The sequence below is a fragment of the Portunus trituberculatus genome, chromosome 29, assembly GCF_017591435.1.
Source record: "Portunus trituberculatus isolate SZX2019 chromosome 29, ASM1759143v1, whole genome shotgun sequence".
In the NCBI taxonomy this organism is placed as follows: domain Eukaryota; kingdom Metazoa; phylum Arthropoda; class Malacostraca; order Decapoda; family Portunidae; genus Portunus; species Portunus trituberculatus.
This window is the reverse complement of record NC_059283.1, coordinates 6,309,005-6,321,829: the sequence shown is the minus strand read 5'-3', so window position 1 is coordinate 6,321,829 and position 12,825 is coordinate 6,309,005. Positions and strand designations below refer to the sequence as shown.

General features: G+C 43.0%; 1 protein-coding gene across 2 annotated transcripts; it reads left to right on the top strand.

Annotated features, from left to right (window-relative positions):
- Positions 1-3,028: 3,028 nt before the first annotated feature.
- On the top strand, positions 3,029-12,108 carry LOC123510418. 2 transcript variants are annotated; one of them, XM_045265592.1, is made up of 4 exons: positions 3,029-3,186; positions 6,849-7,074; positions 9,186-9,398; positions 11,161-12,108. In XM_045265592.1, the coding sequence occupies exons 2-4, from the start codon at positions 6,898-6,900 to the stop codon at positions 11,320-11,322; spliced, it is 552 nt and encodes a 183-aa protein (XP_045121527.1). In that variant the 5' UTR covers positions 3,029-3,186; positions 6,849-6,897; the 3' UTR covers positions 11,323-12,108. The 2 variants fall into 2 exon arrangements, with proteins under 2 accessions (XP_045121527.1, XP_045121526.1); XM_045265591.1 differs by having other exon boundaries at positions 10,655-11,394.
- Positions 12,109-12,825: the final 717 nt, after the last annotated feature.

Below are 12,825 nucleotides of genomic sequence, written 5' to 3'. Positions count from 1 at the left end.
CTCTCGTAGTGTATTCATAGTTCATTCCGTCACTATTGAAATCTACGAATAAATAAAAGCGAATTCTTGCGTCACACTTCCTTCCCGTCAGTGCCAAGGAAGAGGAAGTGACGTGCCTATATTTACAGCCTAGCGTCACCGCGGACCGTCGCAACATGTCCCTGTCACGCCTCTGTCATCCCTGTCACGCGCGACGCTCTCTACACTGTCTCACCTTCCCGGCACACATCTGGCGGCCCCTGCTGCAGTTTTAAATGATTCGTCACTCAGTTTCGACACCTCATTTATAACTTTGGAGCGTGTTTAAGCATTGACAACTTGCAAAACTTAAGATTATTGCAGTTAAAGGTATGACTAATAGGAAGGCAGTGAGTCAAGAAAGTATTAAAATAACAGAGAGTTCTAGAACTTTGGTAGTAATATAGTAACAATTGTAACCACCAGTATTTCTTAAACGGATCACATTTGCACCTCTAGTTAGTTAGATAGTTAGTTTATTGACAAAATCTTGAGCAAAAAAAAAAACTATATATATATATATATATATATATATATATATATATATATATATATATATATATATATATATATATATATATATATATATATATATATATATATATATATATATATATATATATATATATATATATATATATATATATATATATATATATATATATATATATATATATATATATATATATATATATATATATATATATATATATATATATATATATATATATATATATGTATATGTCAAATAGATACACATTGTTATAAGGACAAAAAAGAAAGTAGATAAGAATTTTATGCTGGCTCATTAAATGCTATCTTCTGAATCTCTGCTAAGATAAGATAAAAGCGAAAAAGTGTTCTGTTTTTCAAGGCATGCCAATACTGAACTAATATATGAAGGCGGAACGGAAACTTAGCATGTGTGTCAGTCTGAGGGAAGGCACAGCGTGGCTATAGATGAAGGACTCGATGCCTTTCCCTCAGACGCCGCAAGGGCAGGAGGTGACTGTAGACACGGAACACAAACCCATAAGAGATTATATACTCGTGTATATATATATATATATATATATATATATATATATATATATATATATATATATATATATATATATATATATATATATATACGAGTATATAATCTCTTGTGGGTTTGTGTTCCGTGTCTACAGTCACCTCCTGCCCTTGCGGCGTCTGAGGAAGGGCATCGAGTCCTTCATCTATAGCCACGCTGTGCCTTCCCTCAGACTGACACACATGCTAAATTTCCCTTCCGCCTTCATATATTAGTTCAGTATTCGAAGTATCAAGTTTTTTTTTTTTCTTATTTATAGTTCCTTGAGTCTTCTCAATGAGTTCTCCTTCTGTCTTGTTAAAATTGGCGCTCGATTCCTGACGTGTGCAATTTCTCTTTTCACTATATCGGTTCCTTTCTCATCTATATTTACGTTCGGTGCAGCCTCTTTAGTCTTCCCACAAACTAGACGTATGTTAAATATACTTTCCGTCCTCCTTCAATAGACAGGTTATAGTAAAGAGAGACATTTGATTCTTGATATTTCTTCTTATACGTGGAATTTCTCAAAGTATCAAGTCCTTTCTTGTCTATGTTTACGTTCTTTACCCATCCTACAAACAAGATAAGTAAATTTCCATCCCATCTTTATTCACAAGTTATAATTAAAAAACACTACACTGTTCCTGATGTATTTGCAATTTCTCTCTAGAAAGTATCAACTCCTTTCTCGTCTATATTTACATTTGCTACTGCGTCTACTCTTCACACAAGCAAGACAGAGTATCAAGTCCTCTTCTATAGTTACGTTTGCAAATGTGGGAGGTTTGAATCTTCTCCCGCCCCCTTAACTCTCGTGGCCTTTTGTTGTACGTACCAGACGCCTACATGGTTCGTCTTGGCATCGTCCCTCGCTGCACCACGCCCCTTTAAAGCCCCAGTAAATGCTCTCTGTTAAAAATTCGCCTATACCTGTTTCTACAATGTCTTGAAATCGTATACTCTTCATGACATTTATTCATTGTTGTTGAGTGGCGTGTGAAATGCATGGCAGTCTCGTGTGCGGAATAGCGTCACATTTAGCCTTCTTCTCAGCTGTGGAGAGGCGTTGGGTGCTAGAATGCTGTTTGAACTAGTTGCTTCGCGTGGCTATTTCCTCCTGCGTTGACTCACCTTGCCCTGATTGGCTGGCCGGCTGGACTACAAAGCTTGTGATTGGTGGACGTGACAGGTCTCCGTTGCGTCATTACTTGTATTTTTCCTGAGAGTTTGTTATGGTTTTCTTGAGTTTTCTCCTTTCCCTCTTATTGGTTTGTTGATTGAATGTTTATTTTGACTGGAATGAAAGGCTGGTGTGAGGTCCTCGGGTCTTGTGTGAGTGTGAGTGTGAGGTGATTTCAGAATGAGGTTAATGTAAGGCCGGGTGGACACAAGAAGGATAAGGTAGCGTGTGAATGTGGGGTGAAGAAGTCTAGTAGCATTATTTCTTTCTTGTATAATCCTTGTCCTCCTTCTCACTTTCACTTTTCTTGTTTTTAATATCTTCTTGTCTTCATCTCTCGCTTGATTATCTTTATTTACCTCCTTGCTAATATTTTCAGCTTTATATATATATATATATATATATATATATATATATATATATATATATATATATATATATATATATATATATATATATACACATATATATATTCTCATATCTTTCTTCATCTTACGTTTACAATTTTTCTCAAACTCCACTCTCATTTCACATTTTTCATATCTATTTTTTGTCCATTCATTACTTTCACCACTATAATGCTGCTCTTCACTTGCATTTTCACCTTTGCTCTCTCACTTTCTTCCCTCATTCAACCTTTACTCTATAAATCATTCCAGTGTCTTCCTGTTCACTTTGTTTATCCTCCATGTTCCTTTTGTCCTCGCAATTTTTTTTCTTTTTTCACGCCTGATGGCAACAAATTCTGGTCGCTTTGTGGCCTTGCATCCCCTCCAAGTCTCCTACTCCCTTCCTACCCCGACCCGTCCACCCGGCCGTGGTCCCGCCCCTCTCGGAGTGCCCCGCGGAGACACCGAGGCTAGAAGCTAAGCAGTTGGTCGCCAGGAACCCGTCGACTCACACGCGTATCATCGGCGACAAGGAAGAGGTGAGGCGAGAGTTGAAGAGTTGAGAAGCGCCAAGGTCACTTACTGAGATGTGAAGTGTGATGTGAGGATGGAAAAGTGCTGGGATGGATTCTTAGTGGATTCTATTGGATTTTTGCTGGATTTCGTTGGATTTATGTGTAGTGTTTTATATTTTTGTGTATTTCTGCAGGATTTCGGTGGATATCTAGTGTTTTATGGTGGATGTATGTGGATTTCTTTTATGGGGGGAAGAGGAGGCTCATGTTTTCTTAGTGTAATGGTGCTGGAGTGAAGTTATGTGTTAGTGATGTGTGTGTCTTGGTGATAGTAGTAGTAGTAGTAGTGGTGGTAGTGATAGTTATGGTAGTGTATATTGATAATAGTAAAAAGCTCTGGTAATGGTGCTAGGGATAGTGAGAGATCGTGATAGTGGTCAATGAGGAAGGTATTGATGGTGATTAAACTGTCAGATAATGGGGGTGACAATGGTGATAATAATAATAGTAATGGTATTAGACTCATGGTGATGGAGAGAGTAATGATAGTGATGATGTTTATGGTGGTAATGGTGATAAAATGTAATTGTTAAGCTAGTAATGGTGAATACAGATAAGGGACAATAAGGATGATAATAGTGATGAGGTCAGATGGTGAAGGAGAAGATAATAACAATGGTGAACTTATGATGATATGGTGACAGAAGAATATGACGAACGGATGCAATAACTTACAATTTTGACAGTGGTGGAAGGTGGAGGTTTAATATACAGGTGTAGATGGCTTAAATATACCTTGAACATAGACTCCAGGTAAATTTAGGCTTCCATTAACTTTTTGGCGCTAAATGATGTTGTTGTACCGCCATGACTCAATTCAGTTTTTTCTCCTCCATTAACTATCCCAAGCCATAACTCTCTCCATTAATACTTATGAGTTTGGCAGCCATATTAGTGTTTATAATTATAGGTCTGACATGTAATAACTTAAGTGGAGATAGGTTATGTTAATTAAAAAAACTTTATTCTAAGTTTATATTGCCTAAATTTAAGCACTGTTGATTAAGTTTTGATTGTTTCTGTAGTTGATGGGAATGTATTGAAATGTTTGTTTAGTGACGAAAGAGGAAGAAAAGAGATTAAATGCTTGAGAATTTTGTATTATGAACTTTCAGTCGATTGAATTTTGGTTGTTTATAGAATTTGATAATGAAAATATATATAGAAATAGAAAAAAGAAAAAAAATCAGAAAAATCTTAAGAAATCAATATTATCAAACTCTACTCAAGTCTTGTTTACTTCCATACTATTACAAAACCTACTGAAACAAAACTATCGCATAAAAAGTAAAACCGAAAGAAAACCCGAAAAAAACTATGAAAACCGCCAATTATCACCATTCGGTTAATTTTTGGCGGCCGGCTCTCCCCGCCCCCACCAGGGTAAACATTGCCTAACCCGGAGTGTCGTGGCGGCCAAGGCAACTGTGGAGCACCTCGCCTCCTCAGATGTCTCGCCCCTTATATGACACGTGTTCACCCAAATCCAAATGTCGCACGGAGCCTTTCTTTACTTCTTATTGCGACCACCTGCTTTCTTCTTTATTTTTTTTCTCTTTCTTTACCCTGCCAGCTGTTTTCCCTCCCTGCCTCCTTGCCGCCATTCCTGCTCTTACCCTGCCAAGAATTGTATCCCCTTGTCTTACGAGTATTTCTACCCTGTCAGGCAGTTATTCATTCTACCAGCTACTTTCGTATTGTGTTAAAAGTCTACCCTGTCTCCTTTCTCACCCTGCTGGGACTCATCCTATGCCAATCATCTACTCTGCTCTACTCTGCTAGGAAATATGCCGTCTACTCTGTCCTTGACTAAAATACATCCTTTCAAATCACTTTCCCTACTTATCACCTTGACACATTTACCCTGCCACCAACTACTATCTTCCTCCACCCTATTAGAAAACATACCCTGCCTACTTTGCCCACTACTAAAACACCCTGCCAAATCACTTACCCTAGTCCCTGACACTCTTACCCTGCCGCCAACCACTACTAACCTCCTTACCCTGCCAACCAACAGACTAACTAACCTTGTCACCCTGCCAAACCTCTTAACAACACAGCTATTATGGACCCTAGCTTCTTTGCACCTGTTCCCCCTGCCAGTTAAAGCCCACCGCTACCCTGCCAGCGTCACGTACCCTTCCCTGCACATACCACCTGCCTCCTCACGTCCTTGTCTCCTTGGCACTTCCCTACAGCCTTGGTTGGCACTGGGGTTTTAGAGGCACTGTGCCACGTATATTTTATTAGGGACAGCTATAAACCTCCTTAGAGACATTATTATTGACTTCTTATTCTGTTCTCTTCCCTGACCTTCCAGTGTTTGTTTGAAGGTCAAGGAAGCTGTGCCAATGGTTCTGTTTGTTAAAGGTCTTGTTGTACTTTATATTATCACTTGTGAATTGTTAATGGTGCTCTCTCTCTCTCTCTCTCTCTCTCTCTCTCTCTCTCTCTCTCTCTCTCTCTCTCTCTCTCTCTCTCTCTCTCTCTCTCTCTCTCTCTCTCTCTCTCTCTCTCCCCTACAGTGTCAGGTGGCCAGAGGGTGATAGCGGGAATAGGGCCACCACTTGGCACTCATTCATTATAGGCACTGATAGAAGGTGCCATCAGGGTATTAGGTCTCACATGAATGGGTGGGGTGGATCAGGAGAGGCTGGGGGGGGATGAAAATTTTATACGTATGCTGTGGATGAGCTGTCTGTCTGTTTGTCTGTCTGTCTGTCTTGTGATGGTTAACTGAGTAACAGGTTAGTTTACTGTCTTTCTCTCTCATCTATCTATATCCTCATTGGTGTTCTCTTCTTACATCCTTTCCTTATCTCTCTCGCCTTTCCTTATATCTCCCAATCTCTTTATTCCTTTTCTTCCCTTCCTAGTCTCTTATTTTCCTCCTGTTTACCGCTTTTATTTCCCTCGTCTTGTTCTCCTCATCGTCACCCTCGTCGTCCTCCTAGCCACGTTGAGTTCAGGCAGTCCATCCATCACCCGCCACCCTCACACGGCCCTGCACCGCCTCGCAGGAATGTTCTCGCCGTGCCAACTGCCGCGTGGGTCTGTCGTGCCTGGGAGAGAGAGAGAGAGAGAGAGAGAGAGAGAGAGAGAGAGAGAGAGAGATCCACCCACTCTTGCTATACGCGCTCTCAGATTTAATTTTAGCAATATTCACCTCAAGTTTTCGTCTCTCTCTCTCTCTCTCTCTCTCTCTCTCTCTCTCTCTCTCTCTCTCTCTCTCTCTCTCTGGGTTACTTTTAGGGATGCACCGAAGTTCTTATCGTATTTTTTTCTTTTTTCTTTCGGTCTTTTTATATTGTTTGTGTAGGAAGAGTCAGGAAGCGTCAACAAGTCAGGCTGAGAACGAAGTGTAAATCTTGTCTTTTTTTAGATTTTTCCTGCGTTTTCTGTTTTCTTTCTCTCCGTTTTCTTTTCAGAGATACTCCCTTAGTTTCGTTACCATCATCTGATTATCTGTGCCTTGTTACTGTAGTCACGTTTTCTATGATCCCCAGAACCCGTGCAGCTTCAACTAGGCCCTTTCGAAAGTAATGGAGGTGTGACGAGGAAGTGTTTCAGAAATACAACCCGAGCTATTTAGGTACTATTACAACATCACCTTCCCTCCTTAGACCCGCCGTGTGTATCTGACGCCCCTGCCCACGACCAGCTCCCCCAGCCATGCCGCGCTACGCCTACCAGAAGCCCGTGAACAGGCAGTATGCTTACAACACCCGCTACATGAACAACTATTACAAACCGCTCACTGACTACATTGAGAAGAAGAAGGAGACGCAGGTGACGGAGAAGGTGAAGAGGGCGCCAAGTGAGCAGCCCGGCCACCAGTCCTTGGCTGAGGTAACGCTAGCTGGCATGCAGAGAGAGAGAGAGAGAGAGAGAGAGAGAGAGAGAGTGTGTGTGTGTATGTGTAAAGAAAAGGGTTTAATACACACATGAAGAGAAATATAGGGAAAAAATAAGGAGGAAAGCTATGTAGGGAAGATAAATTTAGGAGAGAGAGAGAGAGAGAGAGAGAGAGAGAGAGAGAGAGAGAGAGAGAGAGAGAGAGAGAGAGAGAGACTAGAAACACCACTGCATGTGAAGTCGTTTGTTAAATAAGGAATGATCTTAGTAAATTGTATGCAATGTTAAAGTAAATAGTTAAATGTTCGTAAATGTTGAGTCTGTAAACTGCTTTGTATGTGTTCATTGAGATAAAAGTCTTAGTAAGTAGTAAGAGTAAATAGCAGTTGTAGTTAATATGATGGAATTTTTTGTATTATGTAAGACAAAAGAGACGATGACAGAGACAAAATTTAAGAATGAACGTAATAATAATAATAATAATAATAATAATAATAATAATAATAATAATAATAATAATGAGTAAATAATCTAATGAATGAATAGATAAATAGTAATTAACTAGCAAAGACATCTAAAATAATTGAATGTCAGAAAGTCGATAAATAAATGAATTAGTGAGACACTGAAAGAAAGAAATAAACAAACGAAAAACAGAAAGACCACAAATACCAAAGGACTAGAAGAGATAAAGAAAACGAGAAACAACAATTTGTCACTTGGGAAGCATTAGGAAATTAAGTCAAGGACAACGCAGATTAGAAATAGAGCAGGGGAAAAAAGGAGAAGGGAGACCGGTATAGACCAAGGGAAAAAATTATTAGATATAGAAATAGGAAAAAAAGACACTGAGAAGACGAGGATAGGACTCAGAGGTAGTGACAAAGGACAAAGGATGGGGAGACACAGACTGACCATAATGTTTCCCAATGGACAGAGTATAGAGTCAATATTCTTAAGTGTTTCTAATGTTTTTCCCTTTTTTTCCCTTTTTCCTTCTTGCATGAGCAGCTTTTATCAGGTTTTCTTTCCCTCTCAAAATGAAAGATGTGGTTTTGTTTTTCTTTCCTTTTATTTACAATTTGCAGAAGTTTTGTTTACTGATTTTTAGTGCCTTGTTTCGGCATCCTTATTCTATTGTTATTATTATTATTATTATTATTATTATTATTATTATTATTATTATTTCAGTCATGAGTTTCTTTGAATGCGTAGGTTTGGAATTAACAGCATCTGTAGAAAACCACCTGTAGATTGTAATACCTTCACTCCTTCCTGCACACGAGGCTTGAGCAACAGATCACCTCATTCCCAACACGTCACGCGGTGTATCACTGAGTCAGTAAACACAGACATGATCAAGAGCAAGACACACTTTCCCTGGGGCGTCATGTCCTGTGTCCCTGTATGCATAGTGTGTCCCGTGTGTCCCCCTCGAGTTCAGTAGTGTGCATGTGCCTTGGTTCACTGTGAGTAGATCTCTTTGTCTCAGTGTCATGTAGCTGAGGTTTGTCTATAGTGGCGCACATGCAAGAGGCAAGTCGAGGCGGGAGTTTGAGCCGACGCCAGTACCCTCATCTCCTCCAGCCTCACAGTGTCAAGATGGGTGAGACGAGCCTTGTTCAGTTTATCCTATATCTTCATCAGCTGATTGCTATTAAGAACAAGATACTGTGTGCCTAATGAGACCCAAGCATTGCCGTCACTCCTCGCCGTCTTCGCCGCCCTGTTGCTCCGCCACACCCCGCCCCACGGGTCCACCCGGCACTCAATACGCGGCACTGACAGCCACACCTCAGTCTATCTCCCCTCCACACTGCAGCCCACAGCCACCACCACCACCACTGCCACCACCACACGCTACTTTATCTGCTGACCCGCCTCTCTTCCATCGCCATCACTGCACTGCTCTGCAGTACATTTCCTCCTCCTCCTCCTCCTCCTCCTCCTCCTCCTCCTCCTCCTCCTCCTCCTCCTCCTCCTCCTCCTCCTCCTCCTCCTCCTCCTCCTCCTCCTCCTCCTCCTCCTCCTCCTCCTCCTCTCTCTTCCCGCGCCACTAACATCGACGCTGCCTCTCAGTGGGTCTCGGCCTCTCTCCCTCTCAGCGGCTGAAAACCTACTCGATGGACGGCACCATCTACCGCTCTGCCCGGGCATCCAGCCTCCCACCATCCCGTAGCCTCTTGTTTGACGATGATGGAGACTTGCTCCCCGTGAGATACAGGAAGGCCATTAAGTCGAGGGTGATGTTCGAGGACGAGTCTTCATCTTCAGAAGGAATAACGAGGGCCCGACCCATGTCCAGTTACGAGGCGGCGGTAAGACACGAGATGCGGAAGCCTTCTGTTGCTTGACGGGACCCTGTGCCCGGGGACTGAGTGGCGACCCGCCCTCTGATCACTTGACAAATACTTCACTTGTAAGCACGGGGAGGGTTAATGGTTGCGGCGGCCATTTACAAGGCCAGCAGGTAAGGCAGTTAAATGTTGCATTTTTGCGGGTACGCTAAGTTGTTTAGATCATAAGAACATTACGACTAACGCATCAACGCCTCGCTCGTCAATCGCTCCTCTCGAAATAAAAAAAAGACCCTGGAGAACCAAGGCCTTTGTACCACCACGTGTTCCCTTCCCTCCGGTGACAAGAGCCAACTCTGAGTCCCTTGTGTCGTCCCCTTTTCCAGCCTCAGCGAGCACACCGTGTGCCGACCCCGCTAGGTGTCACCACACACCCCGCACCACCACACCACCACACTACCACATGCAGGCAGCGCCGCAGAGTCGTCGGGCCTTCGATCACTTCGTACAGTCACTGTCCCATCAATAATAAATAAAAATCTTGACATTCCTCCTCTACAGGTCATCTCGGAGTCTCACGGAGGGACCGTCACGACACTCACCACCAAACCACTCAAACACCAACAAGCAATGAAAAAAGACTCATTAATACTTCATTAGAGGGGAAAACGTATATATTCCTGCTACTGCATAATGTATCCAGCTTGCTTATACCATTTGTTGGTGACCATTTGTTGGTGATGATGAAGTGATGCATGGGTGGTGGAGGTGACTCCCCTGACGGTCCCTCGTGATGCAGGCTGGCACTATACCTGGCACACTTTTACCTGGCAGACCTTTACCTGGCACATCTTCACCTGGCACCTCAAGAAAAACGTGATTCATGTTGCTAGTGACTTAACACCAGGAACAAACTCAGCCCAACAGAGAGGCAGAATGACTCACTTCAATCAGTGCTTGCATCTGCTTGTTATTCCCACCGCAGGTACAGGTACAGGTACAGGTACAGGCAGGTGCCCCACGTCTCTAAACGCCTTCAAGCTGCCCACACTGCACATCACATTAATTCATTTCAAACACGCGCATCAGCTACTTTTCTTTTGCTTTCTCTCTGCTTCGTTTCTTCCATTATTTGCAAGTTTTCGGACAGGAGAAGTGGAGGCAGTAAACAGACGCGAACCAGGTAACTTTATTTTTCCTTTTTTTCTTTTTTTGTTCACTCTTTTGACTTTTTGTTGTCGGAGCAGGCCAGGACTAATGTCTGGTTCTGTCGGCAGCTGAGGCTCCGCGACCCCATCTGGTATGGCTACCCTTGGTTCTGGGACTGGGACTGCGTGTGGGTTCCGCCTCACGAGAACCGTTCCCGCCCTCACTTCGGCGTGGGAACCAACGTCAAACTCATCCGAGAATTCCTGCGAGTGCGACCTTTGAAAATCTATTCCTTTGACGACTATTACGCGTTTTAAACTTGATGGCCCGACGACTCCAGGCACCGACAGCGAACAGGAAACTCTCGACCAGTACCACCACACTAGTCTTATTGCCACATCAACCATCCTTCCTTCAACACACTATTGGGGCGACAGAATAGAGGTAACCCAACCCAACACACGGGGTCATTTTCCCTTCAGAAACCCAACGCCGCACCAATCTACAGAGATCACAAGGTCACATCCCATTGACGTGCGGCGCCCTAGGCAGTAGAGAAATAGCGAGAGGAGCGTGGCGAGCGAGCATGTAGGGGGAGGCTGGAGGGCTAACGCGGTGTTGGTCTTCCCTTCAGGACGCGGCGGTGCTACGTGTTGATGACGAGCCCAGGCGTGTCCCGCTGTGGATGAAGCACCCCTATCGCCTCCCAGTTGAGGACATCCGCGTTCCCCCCCATGAGAGCTCCATCTGGCCCGAGAGTGTCCCCACTTCAACCTGGTGTCCTCTTACGATGTGATGGTCGGCTACCTGGGCCTCAAACACCCACAGCGCTAAGGGCCATCTTCTGAAACACTTCTTCGTCACACCTCCACTATTTCAAAAGGCTCTAGTTGAAGCTACACGGGTTTTTAAGGGTGTTTTTACGTTTTTAGTGACAGATCAACAAGGTTTGTGTATTATTAAAAGTAGAAACAGTCTTGAGAATTCGGCTAATCATCACTGTGGTCTTGGAGAATAGTCGTGGTGAGAGAACAAAGCGTTTCTGAATACGGGCCCAAGCCTGACGCCTGGCCATGCACGTGTCACGCTCAGCGCCTCGCAACACCCTGCAGGAGGTCCGCTCTGCTCAGTCACACCATGAGATCCCTTTGCACGAGACCTGTATTGTGATCCTTGGAAATTGGATGATGAAGGAGACCCTGTAGATCTGAAGTCCCTCTCTCTCTCTTCATCTATTTGTGTATTTTTCCTCTCTTAGTCTCTCATAAGATCAGGAAGCGACGTTCATCTCTCATTAACTCCTGTTGCTTCCCTAAGAGCCACGCACCACCAGATGGCTCTACGTCTCACCACTGTTGTATGAACTCTCGTCTCTCTCTCTCACGGAAGAATTGTTGTGATATGTTTTACAGATGATCTTATTTTATAGGTGTTGCATAATATGATTTTTGGGGTATTTATTAAAAGGTTTGAAGCTCCGTTGGTTGTGTTTGGTTTCAAGAGTCAGCCAGCGTGCTTGGCGTCTCGTTGTTACCGCACTAACGCTCGTGTCAGCTTCGTCTAAATAAATGTGATACGCTTTGACTGCTCCTCATTATTCCCTATCTTGCATGACCTTGCTCATGTGACTCCTACCATTACTCGTATCATCTTGTTTACTTTCACCTGCTTTTTCTTTGGTTTTCAAGGATGCTTATGTGATAAAAGATATGTAGTAACTCAGATATCGTATTCTCAGCATTCCTGTGCACGTCTCATCTCACCTGCATAACACTCTCAGATGGAAGGTAGTGAGGATTTTCAAGGAAGTTCTCATGGTTATAGAAATTAATTAAATCTAAAAAAAAAAAAAAAAAACTTATGAGAAATAGTTAAACACACACACACACACACACACCCGGTAGCTCAGTGGTTAGAGCGCTGGCTTCACAAGCCAGAGGACCGGGGTTCGATTCCCCGGCCGGGTGGAGATATTTGGGTGTGTCTCCTTTCACGTGTAGCCCCTGTTCACCTAGCAGTGAGTAGGTACGGGATGTAAATCGAGGAGTTGTGACCTTGTTGTCCCGATGTGTGGTGTGTGCCTGGGGATCCGAAGATTGGAAATAATGAGCTCTGAGCTCATTCCGTAGGGTAACGTCTGGCTGTCTCGTCAGAGACTGCAGCAGATCAAACAGTGAAACACACACACACATATGGCATATTAAGATATTGTATGTGTGCAAGTAGATGAATAATTTAATATTCCATATATCTTACAAATGCAAGTGTAGTAAGAAAGAGCGACCCGTGCTATAAAGAA